Genomic DNA, 20,777 nt, shown 5'->3' with positions numbered 1-20,777 from the left:
ATAAGGCTCTGAGCTACTCATGTAGTTCATGTGAATGACAGAATTCCACTGACCAACTTCCACCGTACAAGCAATCCTTAATCACACACATACTCCACCTCAAGTCATGCATGATCAAAGATTGCTGATGACAGATTTCTAGGATAGGTCCTTGCTGCTCTATGGAGGGGCCATCAGCATTTTTGGATAACACTTAAGTCTTGCTGAAAATATATTCATTCAGTAGGGTCTATAGGTCTTGGTACCAAATGGTTTTGAGAGGTGTAAGACTTTTTGCTCAGCACTTCATATTTACTTCTCTCCTAGCCTTATAATAAGAGTGCCCTCTGTATTTTTTTTCTGTGTAGTTCAAATTACAGAAATGGGCTTAATGTCCAAACACAGAAGGGACAAGAAGTAGTCAGGTTTTTATACAGAGTCACCAAAATCATGCGGTGATCTTCTACTTTGAGTTTATTTTGGAAAGGTTTAAGCAATGCAGTTGTCATTCTTTAATAATCAGACTACAGAAGCTGACACTTGAAAATAAACAATTGCTAGAAAAAATTAAGCCTTTAACACTTTAAAAATTGCAAACTATGTTGAATTAAATAGTAAAATTGTAAGTTGAGTTTAGTAAACTGAACTTGTTAATAAAGTGAAATTAAGTATGTAACACAGTAGCTGTAAAAGTATTTTGCTCAAGTTTTGAAACTGCTAGGAATCTGGTAACTTACTTCTTAAGTCAAACACCTTATCAATACAGACATTTAAGCAACTGCTGTAAATGAGTGATCAAATGATTATTAAAACTCCATTTCATGGCTCCTCCTCCAATGCCAGCAGGACACTCATAAAAGCTGAATATTGGTGTGCAAGTTGAAATTCATTTTCAACATATTATAGAGGATCTCTGCTAAGTTTTACTGAAGAAACAATCAAAAGAAATGCACGAGAGTAAATTTAAATTTATTTTTTAACTAGATGTCAAAATTCTGCTGGGAAATTCTTTCCTTGAGTCAAGCATGGTAGTTTTCCACTGTACTACAGTATCTTTGCTTGATAATTATTTTTTCCATCATTTCATTAAGTTCTTCAAGTGCAGCACACACTACTATTCGAGTAAGCCGCAGCACACCTTATCTAAGGATTAAAGTACTGCTGCAAATTTAAAAGGTGAATTTGAGTAGCCATAAACTCAATCAAAAGAAATTGGTATATCTCATAAATATAAACTTCTACTGAGTTTAACTGTTATAATTTTCAATTATAAAAATGTATAGCTCACTCCTCATATTTAATAAAACTATTAGTATAAACAGTGATTTGAGCAGAAGTAAATACAAGATGCAGCCTTACAGTTCTTGAGGAAGACAATTTTAACATTTTTGTTTCTCAGCTGTTCTGTAACCACTATAACTGAGGTGTTTCACTTCCTCCCCACTCCCCCCACAGTACGTACTAGCACCTCACCTCTCTTAGGCTAAACATGTGCAATATGGGAACACTACCTTCTTCCAAGATGGAGAGGACTTGAAACATGTTTCCAATTAAGCTCCTTGTACTAGATCCCCTTTACAATGAATACTGAAAAGCCAATACGTATTGGGACTACAGGGTTCTGCTCAGCACTACAAGAGCTGTATAACTACCAGAAAGTCATACGGATAGGGCAGCTAAACTGTGTTAAAACAGAATTACAAACCAGATCCTTATCACAAGCCAAAGCCTGAGGTGTATACCCAGGCAACAGCCCTCTGAGTTCACTGCTCAGGTAAGAAAAAGAGAAGACATTATTTGGCCCCATTAACTTTATGAAGTGGGGGAAAAAACCCCAAACCCCAACATACTAGATACAGATTTTTAAAAAGCACTTTTAATCTACTTATGACCAATTCTATTAATTGGAAGAGCCTGACACGGGCAAACCCATTTCTGAGAAGCAGACAGACATCTTCGATTCAGGTCACAACTCAAACCCTGCAATCCCATTCCAAATCCATAGCAGTGTGGGGAGGCTCATCTTACTGGGTATATTCTGACATAACACACTTGAGACACCAGACAGGAATAGAAGACAAAGGGAGGAGTATGACCACTGAAGTTTAACTTCCTCAATAGTCTGTTTGGAATGCTATAAATCAAGTACGAGCAATGTATTGGATTTGGACATTTAGAGGTCCGGCAATAGTTTTCTTTAGAGAAAGTATAAATCTGTTTGTTTCTCTCTTTTCTTGAGAAGCAAATGTTCTTCATTGGGGTACAGAATGGCTTAGATGCAACATAAGAGTAATGTCATGATTTGCCAGTTAAAATTGACATCTGGGAATGCCCAAGACAAGGGTCAAAGCAACACATAATATAATGTAGCTAGCAATGCCCTCAAAAGATAATGTCTTAAACTTTTTAACAGCCTTTATTATAAGGCAGGAGAATTCTAAGGCAAATTGTTCATCATGGCAGAACATCAAATTAAAATGTCAAGATAGAAATAAGCAGAATCTGGAGAGTATGTTTGTGTTATCCATAGCAAGAAGTTAGTTTAGTGTGCCACAGCACCCAATTTGTAATTTTCATTCCTAGTCAAATATTATTTTAGATTAGACTAAGATGCTTGAGATCAAAATAATTTCCCTGTGTGTTTGTACGCTCAATTATACAGTAAGGCTGGATCCTACCAGAACAGCCTCCACAGGGACTCCACAGGACATCATCAAAGGAACAAAATTAACACCATTGTAGGATCTGCTCCCTTCTCCACAATACATTAGAAGACTAGATTTAGATTAGATCTCTGTGAATGCTTGGATACAATTCAACACTTTTAAATAGGGAAAAAAAAGTTTCAAAATTAGATGCTGATAAATTATTGAACAGCAATTAAACAGTGAGTGTCTTTTGGGCTGTCTGTAATTTCTCCTAGTTTTCAGTCTGATGTCCACAGTGCTACATGTTGGAAAGCACAGGAAATTTTGCATAAATTTGATCACTCACATAGGCAGTTATACTTTGAAAACAGTATTTTTCACAAGAATTACCAATGAAATAATGTTTTAGGACACAATTGAATTTGAAATAGGTAATGTTTTGAATAGATTTTTAGGTTTTATTGAAATCTTACATGAACAAGAAATTGGAAATACAATCACATCAAGGAACAAATTGCCACGGCTTTGACGTTTTAAGCCAAACAAATTTTGTAGGGCAGATTTTCAAAAAGGTGTGAAGTTATAACAATTTAAAAACACAGTTAACCTACTTCTAGGAATGCAAAACATACAATCATGTTATTTTCAATACAAGAAAACTTAATTTGTTGTAATTTCTTAAAACTACTAAGACAAAGCACTAGCTTTTACTTTTATGTACAGCATACTCCTATGTAGTCTATCCCAAATCCAAAAAAAAAAAAAAAAAAAAAAAAAAAAAAAAAAAAAAAAAAAAACCATCCACAAAATCAAAGCGCTAAAATGAAGCCTAAAATGATAAAAGCACTGAAACCCCATATGGAGTTCAGGAATTCTGCAAGCCCAGTAATGTCCAAGTGCATTTATGAAAAAAGAAAACTAAGAGACTCGAGTATATACACAATAGAGTGATTCTTCAGCCCAATACAAATGGCAGCCAATCGCTACTGAAGGATGAAACATTAAGCCAATTTTTTTTTTTGAAAGATGTAGAGCTATAGCCAATTCTATGTTTCCAATATTCTCAATCCCTCCTCACTTGTCTACTTCCACTGTTGCCCATAAGTATCCTGATAAAATTCCTGGTTGTCATTATTGTAACCATAGTTACCGGCATAGTCACCACCTTGCTGGAGCGGCTGCTGAGCGATGGGTTGGGAGCCCCAATTCTGCTGGTTGTTGGTCTGACGGCGCTTGGAATCAGGTTGGTTGTACCCATCTGCCTTTCTCTTGCCTCCTACGTTGCCCCCACGGTTGCCCCTGGCTCCACGAGCACCGCGTCCTCTCTGCTGCTGCGCAGGGCCCCCTCTCCCCCCCCTGGCTCCTCTCGGCGGTCCCATGGGTGCCCCCCTCTGTGAGTAGCCAGCTCTACCTCTTGGTGGTGGTGCTCCCCGCCCCCTAGGTGGCGGCGGGGCACCTCTCCCACCCCTTCCTCCTCCTCCTCTTCCTCTTATAGCATAGCCATCATCATAGCCGTAATAGGGATCTTCATAGCCACCACGGTAGTCATGATAGTCATAACCATAGTAATCATCGTAATAATCTTCATAGCCATAGTAATCTGGGGGATAGCCATATCCACCTCTCCCTCCACGGCCTCGGCCTCTAATAGGAGGTGGCATGCGAGGTGGAGGGTAGTAATAATAGTCTTCATACCTAGTAAGAAAAAGAAACACAGAATTATTTATCTCCAAAAGCAACCCAAAATAAAGTATACATTTGCCCTTTGATTAACAATGCACAACACATAGAAAAGTTAAGTCAAGTCATTCAGGTTCTTCTAAACCAGCCCGTTTCACAGCACAACTTCACTCTGCAGCATTACCACAGTGCAAGGGTGACACTCACGCAGTGCTCCGAGAGGCCTGTCTGGCAGCCTGACGTTCTTTCCTTTTCTTATCCGGTGGCTTTGCTAACACTATTTCAATTTCTTCCCCTTCTATCTCTTTCCCATTCATTTCATTCATAGCCTGTACAAAAATTAAAAGAAAAATAACTAAATTTTTTTTCCATTCAAAAGGAAACTAAAACTTACTGCAAGAAACCAGAGGGTTGGGCTGCTCCAGGCTGAGCTGTGCGATGTGCTTTGCTTTGTGCTACATAAACAGAATGATACACATCACTTTTTCAAGTCCCACTTTATTCACCAGTTACAGGGAAGCAGTATTTTTTTTAAAAATATGTTCTTTATATCATAAGGTAAAAAAGAGGATTAAAACATACCAAGCATTATTTTTAAAAAGTCAGACATAACACCATCAGTTTTTGTGTTCCTGTATCTCCTAGAAACCTTTCAGAAATATGCAAGTTCTCACTACTCATACTGACATAAGCACTCACTGCACTTACAAGCCTGGTAGAACACGTGCACACAAGAGAAAGAATTGTTACATTTGGGTTTTCCAGGTAGCTGAATGTGAGTCAAGTGACTGAGAAAATCAAGTAGTTCTGAGGACACATACTTGAGGAGAAAAAAACCAAAAAAGGTTACTAAAACTTGGTGATCTCATCAGGCAAGGCCCGAATCCTCCAGAAAATTAATGTGCAATTTTTTGCTGTCAAAAGCACCCACAAAGAGAACTTAATACAAATAGACAAAGAGTACAATTAAGACTACACCCCCCAATTCCTTACTTGAAGTTACCTGCTTTGCATTAAACATTTTTGATTATTAATATTTGTATTAGTGAAGACATTAGGTGTCTGTACAGCTACATGCCTCAAAAGCATTAGAAATTATGGCAATGTATTTCCAAGAAGGTATGAAAATCAGTAGACACTAGAATCAACGAGCCAGTTTCATGCGTTCCACACATAAATACCGTAACAATCTCATTGAAAGCCAAAACACGCCCATACATAAAAATATCTCAGAAAGTTCATAAGCCAATTTAGTGGCTATGAAGCAGTCACATGGGCTATATGTGGTAGTTTCTAGCTTGAGATGAGCATTAGTGATGCATCTGATCTGTCTTTTTCTCAACTGCTACAAGTTTCCAGTTGCTGAAAGCTAACAGAGCATTTAGTAGGTAGCTGTACTGGGAAAGGGATGGATAGTGTTTACAGACATACTACAGAAAACCACGTCCAGAGGTGTTGCTGACTTACCCTTTGTTTCAACAATTTGTCCTCCCTCGGACATGGTCTAAACTTATCCAAACCAACCTCGGTAAATATGAGTGACACTCATCCTAAAGGCATACTCAAGAGTATTCTAAAACCTAATCTCATGCATAATAAAATCCTAAGAAATTAAATGGCTATAAAATCATTAATAAGATTGAGTACAGAGCCTTTGAACTGTCCATGTAGCCACATACACCACATACAATATATCTGCTTCAAGACTCCCAAATGCAAGAACGTTTCCTACTCTCCTTCTTCCCCCCATGAATCATGGATTTAAAAAACAGAAGGAGTAATTTTTACAGAATTCAATACACTGAAGCACAGACAGCAGATATTAATGACCTTCTCAACAGCTCATGGACACAAAGAGAACTTTGAAGCTTACAATAATGATCTTCACTATTTAAGGAGTCATTGAGAAGAAACCTTAAGTATACGTAGTTAAGAACAGGTAATGCATTAGGGGTTGCCAACACCATTCTCCTCTCCTTCACAAAGCATTTTTTAATTACCTCCCACTTTCTATTTGATTCTTTTGTCACTCCAAAACTACACACGGCCTTTAAATAGGGGTCTTTGAGAGACAACTGATACCTTCTGCCAGTGTTTCCTCAGAAAAATTGTCTAGGTTGATCTTTTTTTTTTTCCTCTTCTCTAGACTCTCCTGCATTGCTCTACACCTCTTTTCCAGTCTACTTGTTAACTTGCTACAGTTTTGTCCTTTCAAGTTTCACATCCTCCTAGCTACTGAAATCATAGGAACAAAATTATTAGCGTTAAAATTCTCACAATGGGAATCTTATTAAATGGGCTCTACAGTTTGTCTTATGGAGGTATTTACTATAAATAAATTTCTTAAAACCATTCATACAAAATAAAGTACTCTCATCAACTTAGCTAGGAAAGGATAGTTAACTTACCTTCACTGCTGCACCTCTGTCCTCAAAATGAACAAAAGCATAATCCTTCAACTTCTTTACTCTTTCCAGCTTTCCAAATTCAGAAAAGGATTTCTCTAGAATTTCTTCTGTCACAGTAGTGGCCAAGTTTCTTACAAATAAAACTTTTACCTGGTGAAAAAATGAGAACAAAGCTGTAATATTTAAAAGTCAAACCTCAAAGAAAACTACCAACTAGTAAGATATTACTTCCTTTTTTGCTGCATTAAGAAATTTGGGTAACTTTACTAATTCTGTATCGTTGTTTTGGTTTTTTTTTTAAAAAAGTGCCTTGTAGTTACCTGTGTGAAGTTTCTACAACTTCTCTCCTTCCACAGTTCCCTTCCATAACCAGAATATCCAACTTTGATTTCCTGCTTCTGGGATGCTACAAATCCCAGCAAAATTTTAGTAACAGACCTCAAGGACAGCAAAGAGTTACCCCAAATCACTGGGATAAAGTGCACATCATTCCCCATGCTGAACTTCACCTTCATCTCACTCTGGAAAATAGTTTTACACAATACCTACCTGGTACTGATTATAGCTAAAGCAGAAAATGCACAGCTTGACGTGTCAATCCAGCAGGATAACCCTGCATACTACTAGTTTATATGTTAACAGTGGTTAGTAACAGCACGTTTCCAACGTCTTCCAACAGCAACTCATCTGCAGTGCTTGGACCATACCATTTGCATAGCTTACTGTGAAAATGCCCTCTAATAGATTTTTGTGCCTCAAAACTAGCCTTGCTCAGCTGGAACAAATCTTTGTCACTATGGCATAAAGAAACTCCTCACAAAGCACAAGAGCATCCAGCAAAGTCTTTACTAACCTTTGCCATGACTTCTGGATCAGGTTCCTCTACTGGATCAGCCCATTCCACTGTAACAACATTTCCCCAGACTTTTACTTTCCCACTCATCAGGCGTCGGCGAGCTTGTGCTGCTGACTTGTGATCCTCATATTCCAAGAAGCAGAATCCTCGATTCTTCTTTTTATCATCAGGTTGATGATACAAAATTACATCCACCAAACCCTCTGAAAAACAGATCTTTAGTACTGAGCTTCAAAAGGAAAGGAAAAATCTAGAGTCTACTCTAAAATGCCTTCACTTGTGTTTTGTAATTAATTTGAATTTTACACCTGAAAGGGGGTGGGAGCACAAGAAAAGCAAAACAAATAGCAGATATCCATCCAATTTACGCAGAAACAGGTCACCTAGCAAGTGAAGTTGTCCAGAACAAACTTACCTCACAATTAGGCTCTGTAAAACATCAACCTCAGCAACTCACACTGTTTAAGTTTTCTATACTTTTAAAATCATTTTTACATCTTTGAAAGGCAGCCAGCATTAACACATGACCTCTCCCCTGCCTCCTGGGGAACCCAGAAGGAACATCTTCCACATCTCTCCAAAAAGAGGAGAGAGAACTAAATGAATATTCACCTTCTGTTTTCACCACTTCCCTGAAGTACTTATAAATAGCAACCCTAAAAAATAAGCAGGAGGTTAAAGCTCTCCTACAGGAACAAGAGCAAGTGACTCAATCTCTTATCTAAGGCAGAAGCGCCCTTTCAGTGATGAGCTGACTTCTCTTCTTCCTACTTGCTGCACATACTGGAGAATGCTGAAAAACTGGGACAAAAATTAGTCTGTCATTAACTATTGCTGTAATAATATTCCCTCTAAACCAATTCAGTATTCCCTCCTCCCCTTCACTGCTCAGGAATACATTTGTTTCAGGCTCCCCAAAAAACTTCATGTTGACAGCAGAACGTCCTGTAGATCCAGTAACAAACACAGAGCCTTCAACAGAAAGCTAGATCAGGTAACAGAATTGGGACCTATTGTTTTTCTCTGAGTTCATTTGTGCTGTTTTTTCTGAGTCCCTTTGAGCTGTTTCCATCTCTAATTGTAAAGTTACATCATCATTCATTTAACAATCACTAAAACAAACACAAGTCCCTTTAGAGTCCACCTTAAGATATAATACATATGTAAAATTTCTAACAAAATCAAATTTGGAATACAACTTGAAAATAGTTTAAATGATACCTGAACACATCCATCAAACAACTAGACCCACAAAACAGAGACTGAATGGTATTCTGGGACTCATTAAGTCTTACCTGTGACTTTACCAAACTCTTCCAATATGTTTTCCTTAGTTTTGTTCTTTGGAATTGACCCAACAAATAACCTGTTGTTTGCCACGGAGATGCATACTCCAAGGTGCTTTCCAGGACGGATTTCATAGTTGTCACACTGAAAAAACAAAGCCATTGATTTGCTTTATGCACAATACTATGCAAAAAAAAAATCCCCAAATCATAAAATCAGGTATTTTCTTCATCATGTACTACTTTTATACATAGCACGTTTAATTGGCATTGCAAGAGAATTCCTAGAACAGCTGTTTTTGTGTTGGCATTCACTTGGAAGAACAGTGCCAAGCTTAGGATTTCCACAAACTTCAGAAGTCCTGTTGAATGGAAAGCTACAAAAAAACTGCAGTAAAAGGAACAACATGGGACGTACACAAATTGCATGGCATAAATTTATTCACCTACTGTTTATCTCAGACTTGAAAGATCTTTCTAGCAACTGGTTACTGGTTCCTCTGCTGTCAGTCAACTGCTGCAGCTGTTATCAGTAAGCAAATACATGGCATTAAAGATACTGTGAGTTCTTCCTCTTTCCTTGGACAGCTTTGAACACTGAGAAGGTTTGCCGAGACAATCAACAGTCTAAATCAGTCTGTGACCTGGCTTCTACCCCATCCCCAACAGCAGGCATGTTTGTGACTTTGTACATGATAAGATTAAAAAATTTTACTGTCAAGATTTAAAACTTCCATTAAAAAAAAAATTTAGCCCACTGCTTCATGCCTGCACCCACAGTTGGATTACTCTGAACACCAAGACTCCCAATAGGTCTTTAAAGGTACAAGAATTCAGCCTTTAAAAAAAAAAATTCAAGATAGACAGTTTTGGGGGATTTTTTGTCAGAATTTTCAAACACAGCAGAAGAGAATGGATGTTTCATCATCAGCCAGCTTCTGAAAATCTCATGCAATTCTTTAAAAGCAGGTTTTTAGCCATTCTAACCCTAGCTGAGACATAGCCCTACAAATGACAGCAATACCTTCAGGAATACTCTTCATATTCCAGAAGAACTAGAAAAATGTTAAGGTACCACAGACTATCAAACAAGATCACCTCAAGGAAGACAAAAGCATTTCAGAATTTTGCTTCACATACTAAAGTGATTCCTAACACAGTAAAACTTTTTGTTCTGGTGCCATGAACTTATTAACCTTAATCTGCTTTTCACATTGTATCTTATGCAAAGCCATTTTGCTTACAATTAATCCCATTCCCACTGGTGCCCTGCAAACACAAGGAGAAGGCTCACATGGTTTTAACCGCTTTTAAGTTTTTCCAGGTTTCAGGTTTCCCTGCCCCCACCAACTTAACTAAGGTGTTCAGATTTTACCCCTCTTCCTCATCCCTCATTCAGGATCAGCTGAATTCCACTAAGGCAAGTGAGATTAGACATTTCACCTGTTTTGGTTCAAAGTACACACAGTATTTCACAGCCACATCCAAAATCTTTGGAGATAACACCCTGATCTACCCAATTCTACATCTTCCTCTCAGGGAGAGGCAAGGCCACTATCAGACTGCTGTCTCTCCCTTTAACCCTCTAAGGATTGCTCCGCGTCCCTTCCCAAACTGCCTAGGTGCATGCATGTCAGCTTTCAAGCAGTGAGCAGACTGCATGACTGCCACTGGAAAGAACAAAAGGCCACTGTAAACAACCAAAGGAACTAATTCAGAGACCTCCTCCATGGCAGCAGCAGCTAAACAAGGCATCTCCAATTAGCTCTTCAGAGCAGAAAGGGTGATGAAACTTAAAACACACTGAAGCTTAAAAAATGTATTTTCCAGCTGGAATCAAGTAGGCTCCTAACAATCACCTAAGTACTCTGACAGGCTGCAGTAAGGTACAGCAGATAAAAGTCTTCTAAGGTAAGTATCTGTACTTACTAGATGAAATCAGGAGGCAATTTTTAAGAAAGTAAAATTTTGAGCCTGTCAATAGATGCTTTAAAGACTTCATTATTTAAGAAATTACCAACATCCTGGCTGTTTACTTCATCTTGACCTGTCTGGAAGTAAGTTAACTCACCAGTTTGACTGCTTCTTGTGCTGCATCTTTACTACAAAAGGTAATGAAAGCGTAACCTCTGTTTTGACCAGAAAGAGGATCCATCATGAGACGCAGATCCCAAATTGGACCAGCTTTCTCAAAGAGTGGTACCAATTCATCTTCATAAAGGTCTCGGGGAATTTTACCAACAAAAACCTAAAAAGGAAGAGGACACCTGAAATAAAGCTTTTTCAGAAATACAAGCTTCTTTTTAATGCTTGAAAATTCCTAGGAAAGGAAGAACAATGCAGATAAACCAGCAGAGCAGAAACATTGCACTCATCACTGCAGCCTTCACAGCAGCCAATGTTATTGTATGTCCCAAGTCTTCTAACCCTCCTGCCGTTTGTACAAGGCTTTACACACAGAAAACCTGGGTTTGTTATTTATATTGAAGAGGTTGTGAATTTCCCCTGCTGAAGAGATAAATGGTTCTTACCTGGTTTAAATTTTGGCAGTTAAACACTAAGACCTTACAGACTATCTAGTTGGGTATCATATGTTAAAGCAGGCCAAGCACTTCCTTGCTGTTGCAGTATTTTCAATTCACTCTGTAAATTAATCCTCCTTAGAAAGCTACAGAGATGGAAAAATAATTTAATAATAATAATTTCCTTTTAATTGCTTGATGTACATTTTCCACTTTTAATATATACTGTAGTCTTGTTTCTCATATGTATTTGTTGCAGCTTCCACCAACTGAATGTTTAGTATTTATTTAAGCAAACCTGTGAGTTCTTGTGGTTTTGTTCCTTACAATTAACTTGGGATAATTTTTGTTAAGGAGTTAATCTCTTTAGCTGAGGTCTCACTAGAAAGATTCCCCCCCAGTTGTTTAATCACTGTAGCTCTCCTCTGAATTCTCAAAACCTCTTCCATGTTAATACAAACAAAACATTCCAAACACCCATTAAAATCAAAATACATTTATTTTAACTTCAAACATTTTTTGTAGTAAAAAAAGCCATAAGTCAACGCTTTCTTTCTCAGTAACGCCTTGCCATAATTGCATCTCGCACTGAAGGCATACCAGAATTTCAGAACTAAGGACATTCAGCATGCCCATGTAGGCACCAATATAACAAACCCATGAGGAGAATATGACTAATCTGAAAAACACGGAACAAGGTAGAACTTCTGGATGTTTCATGTTATGCAGATATTCCTGAAATTCAGTTTCCAGAACATTTCTAAAAAGCTTAGCCTCTCAGTTAACTGTGACTGTTGACTGAACATTACTTATTGGGGAGAAAAGAAAGGAACTGATTTTATCACACTAACTGAAAGTTTAATGGCAGAGCCAAAAGATTTTCCCCGCTATCTCCCTAGAAAGCTTAAGGTATTCCTCTAGATAGGTACTTACATTGTCATTACTTCTAGAACACTTAATTCTAACTCATTTGCAGCTTTTAAAGACAAAACCTGATACCATCAGGGAAACACACAAGAACTACAACTTGCTCCTAAGTCAGTGAAACTGTCAACTGAACTTGCTACAAACTCCAACTGGTTTTAAAAAGTCCACATTAAATTCTTTGATTCAGATGCAGCTGTTTCCAGCACAAACCAAAGGTGACTCACCAAACCAGAACATTTAAGGAAAAGAAAAAAATCTTAATCCAAATACAAAGTCCATTTTGTCAGCAAGTTACCAAAAAATTACCATCCTGAAAGCTTCTGTGTTCTACTTTCTCTGCAGCCTCTTTGGCTCACTCTCTACAAACTTTTAGACCTGGCAATTTCACAAGACTGTGACTACAGTTCAGTTCAGGAAATACACTCTAGAAGCTAGTATGAGAAACAGAATTAAGGATTTAACTTGGAAGATATTCACATCTGACCTACATCCTATAGTAACTTCCATTTATAAAGTAAGAACTAGGTAACTGTGGGAGAAATTCACATGTAGGGGAATTTGCTTTGAGCCTGTATACTTAGTATGTACAAGAACTACAAGAACAATACTAAACACTAGGTGAACATCTTCCATGGGCCAGAAGAAACATCTGCAATAGGTTTTTTTTTTTAGATACGTTGATAGCTTGATTAAAGTTCTGAAATACCAAAGAACGCAGTATCAGATGTCTTGTTTCATTTTCCACTTCTACATGAGTACTGTGGAAAAACTCTGGAAACAGGCATTATTAACGAAACAATAAAAGAGATCTTGCCTCAGAAGGATGCAATTGCATTTTTTCTGGGTTCTTCTTGTAATCACTGACCATTAGACTGACTTTTTCCAGTTTTGCTTCCTAAAGGACTTGTACAAAGTACTCCATTTTACTTCTTCTTTATTACCATTTTAGAAGACTGAAGTTTTCTTAGTTAAGGCTTTTTGTAATTAATTTCAGTTTCCTGAACAATTTTACAAAGCATTACTGAGGGGCGCAATCCACTACTGCACTCCAGATGATGTGTCCTTCAGTTATTTCAACAACTGAGCCTCTGCTGTTGTCAATGCAAGCTAACGGAAGTGTACTGCAGCGTTCAACAAATTCTTTCAACAGTCCTCTTCATATACTTTGCAGTCAATTTTTCCTAAATATCAGATTTAACTGCTATTTAACATAGGCTGCACAACTGCTTCATCTTATCCAAATCTACAAGTCTTCCTTTAAAAGAAAAATAACAGAAGTGGACAAAATCCTAGCACAGTGCACAAACCTTTGAACCTCCCATTCCTGCAGTACAGAAGCGACATTCCATTTGTTTACTAAAATCAGCTTGGTCCACTTCAACTCCTGAATTTAGTATACCACTGCTTCTACGTTAGTTCTCAGAGTACCAAATTCTTCCCATTCCGTTTATTGTGGATAAAGCAGTTTAAATCGCCCCATCACTTCTAGTAACATTTTCCAGACTGCAGGTTAGCCTTACGACCCTTACTTGATTTTTTGTTACAAATTCTGACTCTGCATCCACAGAGAGCAAACATAATACCAACTTATTGTTCACAGAGCTAAAATTCTGGACTTGATAATGACATTCAAAGATGTTTACCACATACTTACCCTGTAAATCTCAGCTCTGAAAAGGACATGTGGGAACTCCTCCATTTTGTATAGTCTACACTCTTACACAGATAGCTAAGCTTAAACATCATCTTAGCAATTATGGGCAAATAATCTATTTACAGAATTTTCAAAATTTTAGTTCACATCACTGAAAAATACTGAAACAGAAGTCTCTCAAAACTTTAGGAGTAGAACATACTTTATCTGGATACCCCTCAATAAAACTGAAACCAACCCATCACTCACGACAGATGACTGTTAGCTGCATGTACTAAACATGTTTTCATGTTAGCTGCACTGTGATAATTTTGACAAGTACTTTCCCCTGTTCCTATTGTTGTGGGGTAAAGGGCTGGCATTTCAGTTACCACTGAAGCCTCCTGTTCTTCAAATCAGGTCTTAAACAGTATTATATTTGCTTACACCAAAAGGTGAAGGAGGGAAATCAAGTACCACATTGGTCACCTCCCTCATTTCTGGTGTAACTAGTCTGGACAGGCCATATGTATGTTGGGGGGGGAGGGAGCTTCCCTCCTCTAAATGAAAAAGACAAAAATTTCATGTATACATATATACACACACACATATACATTTATATACACACATATAGACATAAATATAAATCACGGCAGTTTGGCTGGACACTAGGAAGAATTTTTTCACAGAAGGGGTGAATATACATTGGAACAAGCTGCCCAGGGAGGTGCTGGAGTCACCATCCCTGGAGGTGTTTAAGGAAAGACTAGACATGGCATTCAGTCCCATGGTCTAGTTGACAAGGTGGTGTTCAGTCACAGATTAGACTTGATCTCAGAGGTCTTTTCCAACCTTAATTATTCAGTGATTCTGTGAAATAAGGATCCTTCGATTTTCCTGAATTTAACAACTAAAAGCTCCTCAGTTGGTAGACTGAAGATCAGGAGTGAAAAATACTGTATTTCAAACTGCTTTGCACATATAGCTCAACCTCATTAAATAATTAAATATTCCCCATAAACAGACAGCGTTTACCACTTGGTATTATTCAAGTGAAACACAGAATGCTTGTCTTGCTTGCATGGAAACTTCATCATACCTGACTAGTAGTACACTTACAACCAAATTTCCTTTTTTCCTTATACACTTAAAGTCCTCCTTGCTGTCACTGAATTTAATGAAGCACTTGTAACACTGTCTTTTATTATGACTGCACTTAATTTCAAAAGTTACTGAAATGGTTCTGTAGATGTTATCTATGCATCCTCCAATGCTGCTGAAGAACTGATTTATTTAAACCACAGTAAGACTACTTTACATAGTTTTGTATAAAAAATTTAAGAATACAAAAGAATTCTTTTTTCAGCATTGCTCGCATATACACTTTAGTGAAATGATTGTTCTGATTTTGGCTGAAATAGAGGTAATTTTTCCTCAGTAGCTAGTACAGGGCTGTGTTTTAGAGTCAGTAGGACAATAATGCTGATGACGTGCTGATGTTTTGATTGTCGCTGAGTAGTGTGTACCCTAAGTCAAGGACTTTTCTGGGGTCTCATGCTCTGCCAGTGAGGAAGTGCACAAAAAGCTGGGAGGAAACATGGTGGGACAGCTGACTCAAACTGGCCAGAGGGATATTCCACACCACAGATCATGCCCCATACGGAAATTGGGGGAGCTACTCAGAAGTGGGGGCCACTTGCAGCTCAGGGACAGCCTGGGCATCAGTCAGCAGATAGTGAGCAACTGTGCTGTGAATCACTTGTTTTTCTTGGGTTTTCTTCTCTCTCTTTTCCTTTATTACTATTATATTTTACTTTGTTTTGACTATTAACTGTTATTATCTCAACTCATGACTTCTACTTTTTTCTTTTTCTGATTCTTCTCCCCATCCCACAGGGTTGAGGGGGAGTGAGCAAGCAGCTGTGTGATGCTTGGTTGCCAGCTGGGGTTAAACCATGACTATGACAAACCTTAGTTACCATAGAGCACACAGACCTAAGGAGAGCTTGAGAAGGTACACGCATCAGTTATTACCTTTCAGTTCAAGGATTCATTCTAATTATTTACCACCACCACTAAATTAATTTTCCTTCATGGAACATGAACATTCCCTTTAGAAACCATCCTTACTGTGATGCCTCTAACCATCTTCTAGACAATAAACCCAAGAGCTTCAGCATCTCAAAGAATGCAAAACTTATCTATAAACTGAAAGACAGTAAGGAGATTGACTGTTTTCTCAAACCTAGTCTGGTGGTTTATAGAAAAATCTCCAAAAGAACTCCTCTATCAGACATGCAGCAGTGTGACAGAGTATTCAAAGTGTTGAGCATGTATTACAAAACAATCTGCTAGGGACTAAAACCTTGAAGAATAGGTAAATGAAGAAATACACAGTTCAAGCATTTTCATAACCAAACCTAAGTTTGCTCACAGCTTGCTAGGAAGATGCACAGGTTCAATCATAATCTTCAATTTCCAAATATGCCTACAGCCTAGACTTGGTCCTTTGGAAGGAAAAAAAAAATTTTTTTAAAAAGTCTTTGAAACTCTTCCAACTATCTTTTAACTTTAAAAAGAACAGCAGGTTTAACATGAGGTAAGAAAAAGCAGAGAAACTTTAAGCAGAACAAAGGAGCACTGCACAAGCCTCTCAGGATAAGCAGTTCTCAGTGTGTACAGATGCAAATGACCGAGTGTAATGAAAGAAGGAAACACCCAAACAACTGCTTTTATTCTCATCAATAAACACCCCAAAAAGTAAATAAACACCCCAGAAAGTAAGTATTGACATCACAGGACCTCACTATAAGCAAAATGCCTTACAGTGAAGCAACAAGTCCTTCTGCAAAAGGAATACTCAATATTATATAACAAATCCTATTGCCATTATTTTCTTCTTTAAAACCTTCTGCACAGCTGTAACTTTGTTTTTATTACAGAATCACATTCCAAAAAAGTCCCACTGCTCTTAAGGCTCATCCACTTTAAAAAAATACATGGGACTGCTTCATCCACCTAATCCTTTCAGCCAAGTGTTCACTGTGCCAGTCTGTTAATGCTCAACATGCTGACCACCGAGAACACAATTTATTAATACTTCAGCTTTATTGCACAATGTAGCTTTAGCTTTCAAGATGTTCACCTACATCCTGAGACCTACAGCTACAATTAACATGCAATGAATTCCACTTTATGTTTTAAAAATTAGTTGGTGTACAAATACTTACAGTAGAAACACCTGATGCACCTTACAGGGAAAGAAGTCTACCTAGTATGCATCTTCAAATCAGTAACAGTAATTGGGTATTCTCAAGAACCGAATGTTTGCCATTACTGTCACATGACTGACAGCTCTGCATCAACATATCTGAGCTGACACAAGCTACAAGCACTTCAGTATTATTTAAATAAGTTTCAGATACAAAGATTGCACTGTCCCAATCCAAAGGAATACTTTTAAAAATTTGTTTTATCCATAACACTGGAAAAGGGGCATATACACCACTATGTAACTGGAAGTGTTGGAAACGAACGAGAAGTGGTCTTCAAAAGCTTAAGAAAAAAAAAGAGGAAACAAAAAACAAAACCCCACCCACCTCACTGTGCCCACAATGATCTCATCACTTACGTGCAAACACGCTCTACCTAACACAAAATCTTAGGATCCTGTTTAAAATTATCGCTATGCCTCAGAGCTCAACAGCAGGAGCTAAAGTCTACATTTCATAGAGCATACACCAGTTTCAGCAACATGTTCAGCATCTCAGGCTGTCAAACCAAACAGCCTGTCTAAGTCAGTAATCAGTCCTTAAATCCAACAAAATGCCAGCAATACATTCATTTGGTAGAAATATCATTTCTAGAACTAGCTGGCTAGAGTCTGCTATAGCTTCTAATGCTGATTCAAGGCAGAAGTACTTCTATTAAGGGAGTTTCCACAAGTTGCTTGTTCTAGCTTCAGGAAACTTAAAAATATAAAAACATATTCTTCATCGTATGAAAGTGCAGCTAAATTTATGGCTTTCCGGTGAATTCCTAAAGAGACAAACCATCACTGGACAATATACTTAAGAGCAGTAGTCAAAGACTTTCAGTCATGAGAGTAGGTCACTGTAGGAAGGGACCTACAGTGATCAGCCAGTCCAACGGCCTGTCCACTTCAGGGCTGACCAAAAGCTAAATCATGTTATTAAACGTACTGTCCAAATGCTCCTAAACCCTGACAGACCTGGGGCACCCACCAGCTCTCTAGGAAGCCTGTTCAATGTCTGACCACCCTCTCAAGTAAAGAGATGCTTCCTTAAGTCAGTGAGACATGGTGCAACTAAGTAACACTTTATACATCACATAATCACCCCGGCAACACCACTAAGTTGGTAAACAACCTCTAAGTCACCTTTCTAAATGCAGAAATGAAAAAAAAAAAAAAAAACCCAACAAAAATCTGAAGCTACATGGCCTCTTTTCAGTGTAGTAGTTGTGATAGTTTCATTATCGGTCCATGCAATCATCAAGGATTTTTTCATATAGATTGAAACAAAAGCAAATAAACAAAACCTTAATTACTACCAATCTCAGCTGTCCTCTTCAAAACTTTTATGTGAGTACCTTTATACAACACCCAAGTCTTTTGTATTTTTAGCACATTATATGAAACAAAGCTAGTGTTGCTTAAATTTCATTTCTTGCAAATAGTCAAATTCCTCAAAGTAACATGTTTACCTACTCATGCATCCATGGTCACTTTTCAAGCGATGGACTATAAATTTTAGGGTGAACCATGAAGTCTGATGATTTAATTTTAAGAAACTTTGCACAGCCTTTCTTAGTATATTCCACCTCTTTTTTCTCCACTTTAACCTATCTTCCTGTCTTTTGCAGAATACTGAGGAGTAAGAAAGACTGATTAAAACACACATAGAAGAATATTTTCCTCTACAACACATTAAATTTGTAATATAGTTTATTTTCAAGTATTTCTTATTTATGAGTTTGCATAAGCATACAAAGCAATTATCAGCTTAGTCTGCATATACCAACCTCAGTTCCAATGCCAGGCTGAACACCAGAATATACAGTATCTGGAGGAGGACCCCCATATTTCCTCTGTCCTGTAGTTACATCCAAAGTGTAACCAGTCCGCTCTAGCAAAGCCTGAAAAAAAAAAAAAACAAAAAACCAAAAACCAAAACGTCAGACTACTTGCAAGGGAGAGGGCAGTGGGTTAAAATATACAGAACAAAAAAAGCATTCCAAGATAAGCATTTTTTTATCTGCTCCTTGCCATACTTGATAAGGTGTATATGAAGAGACAGAATCTACAAAAACCCCTACTGTTTTGTGGGTTTAAAAAGCTATCATAAACAGCAATATTTGTTTTATATTACAAGGTCACTGGAAAGAACTTGTTTGTCTTTTCCCTTATTTTCCATTCTGTATGTCCAGAAGAAGTCCAGAACACCGGACCACTAAGACAATTCTTAAACAGATACCAATGTTTTTATAGAGCTTAAATTTTGGCAACTGTGTGATCAGAAAGAGCTGCATTCCTAACAACCCTTGTCTTTAGAATCTCTATCATGCATACATTTCTTTAAAGCCAAGTGTGAATATACTTATCCAGGGGATATTGATACTTTTTAAGTTCATATTCAGTCTATGTACAAGTAATATATCAGCTAGTACAGAAAAACCAGTGTTACCTTAATCTTTGCTTCATCTGGTCCCTTCGTTGATTCCTGTACTTTGCTGCCTTGTTTCTCTCTTTGCCTGTAGGTCTTCATAACTCCACATAAAAATGCACTTTTGTTCTGTAGATACAATTTACAAAATAATTCAATTGTGTATATGACAAACCCTGGGAACCCACTGAATCTTACACTTCATACCACGAAGTCACTACTTCAAGTCAATGCAATAAATCAAATGTCAAAAGAATCCTTCAGGAAAATACAATAATTAATTGAACAAACTTGTCAGATTGAGAAAGTCATCAGATTCCAAACAGCATTTTAACCTATTTTCTCAATTGCACGCATTTTTATTATCTGGGAGCTTTTGCTTTGTGCTCAAATACCTACATATTTAAGGAAATTTTTAAAAGACTTGTTATTTGGGTTTGAAATACAAGAATACAGCAACATCAATGAATTTCTAAGTAACAACTCTCCTGCCAGTAGTGCCAGAACACTATTTATACTTATGTGCTCACGCTCCTGGAGCTCTCACCTTACCTGTACATGCGACAGGTCACTTTCTTTAAACTGCTGTAATACAGAGAGGGCTCCTTCTTCATTAAATTCCCTAAGAGCATCAATTGCTCTTTCATCAAGATCGACATAAGCTACCAACCCTAAAAGTTAAAGATAAAGAAGTTACAGATTTCTATTGAATTTCATACAAACTAAGAACTATGCAGTTTGCTTTTAAAGTCAAAAAGTTACATTCCATAGCAACAGAATTATACATTTAATTATATATTCCTACACAAGTATATGAAAGAATATGAGTACAATGAAAAAGTTAAATTAAAATGTATATACCTAAACACTAACTGATGTGCAAGATTATAGCCCATGTGTAACAATTTTCTAGCGTTCAGGAATGCAATCTGCTGCATAAAAGCAGTATTACACACCAGGGTCTGAAACAATGAACTCTGGCTCACTTTTAATAATTTGAATTTTGTTTGTTTATCCCTCATTTTAAGTTCCACACTTCCTTTACTTGAGTTGAGCTGTTCTAGAGTAAACTGACAGGTGAACATTACAGGTATCCTATTGCATGGGAAAAAGGAGCTACCTAACTGATGATCAAACACCTAGGAAGCTCTACC

The 20,777-nt window shown here is 37.6% G+C and overlaps 1 protein-coding gene across 1 annotated transcript in view; it reads right to left on the bottom strand.

The window, feature by feature from the left end:
* Positions 1-3,584: 3,584 nt before the first annotated feature.
* Positions 3,585-20,777, bottom strand: part of HNRNPR (heterogeneous nuclear ribonucleoprotein R) — a 19,179-nt gene continuing 1,986 nt past the window's right edge. Inside the window, exons 2-10 of the mRNA XM_008631601.2 lie at positions 20,176-20,294; positions 19,645-19,752; positions 18,983-19,096; positions 10,929-11,105; positions 8,867-9,002; positions 7,569-7,774; positions 6,716-6,865; positions 4,515-4,636; positions 3,585-4,322 (exon numbers count right to left, since the gene is read on the bottom strand). Coding sequence (XP_008629823.1) covers positions 3,710-4,322; positions 4,515-4,636; positions 6,716-6,865; positions 7,569-7,774; positions 8,867-9,002; positions 10,929-11,105; positions 18,983-19,096; positions 19,645-19,752; positions 20,176-20,294 — 1,745 coding nt within the window. The 3' untranslated portion in view covers positions 3,585-3,709. The remainder of the gene's footprint in view (positions 4,323-4,514; positions 4,637-6,715; positions 6,866-7,568; positions 7,775-8,866; positions 9,003-10,928; positions 11,106-18,982; positions 19,097-19,644; positions 19,753-20,175; positions 20,295-20,777) is intronic.

Source organism: Corvus brachyrhynchos, unplaced genomic scaffold, assembly GCF_000691975.1.
Source record: "Corvus brachyrhynchos isolate BGI_N302 unplaced genomic scaffold, ASM69197v1 scaffold454, whole genome shotgun sequence".
NCBI lineage: Eukaryota > Metazoa > Chordata > Aves > Passeriformes > Corvidae > Corvus > Corvus brachyrhynchos.
This window is presented reverse-complemented; position numbering and strand designations above follow the sequence as displayed.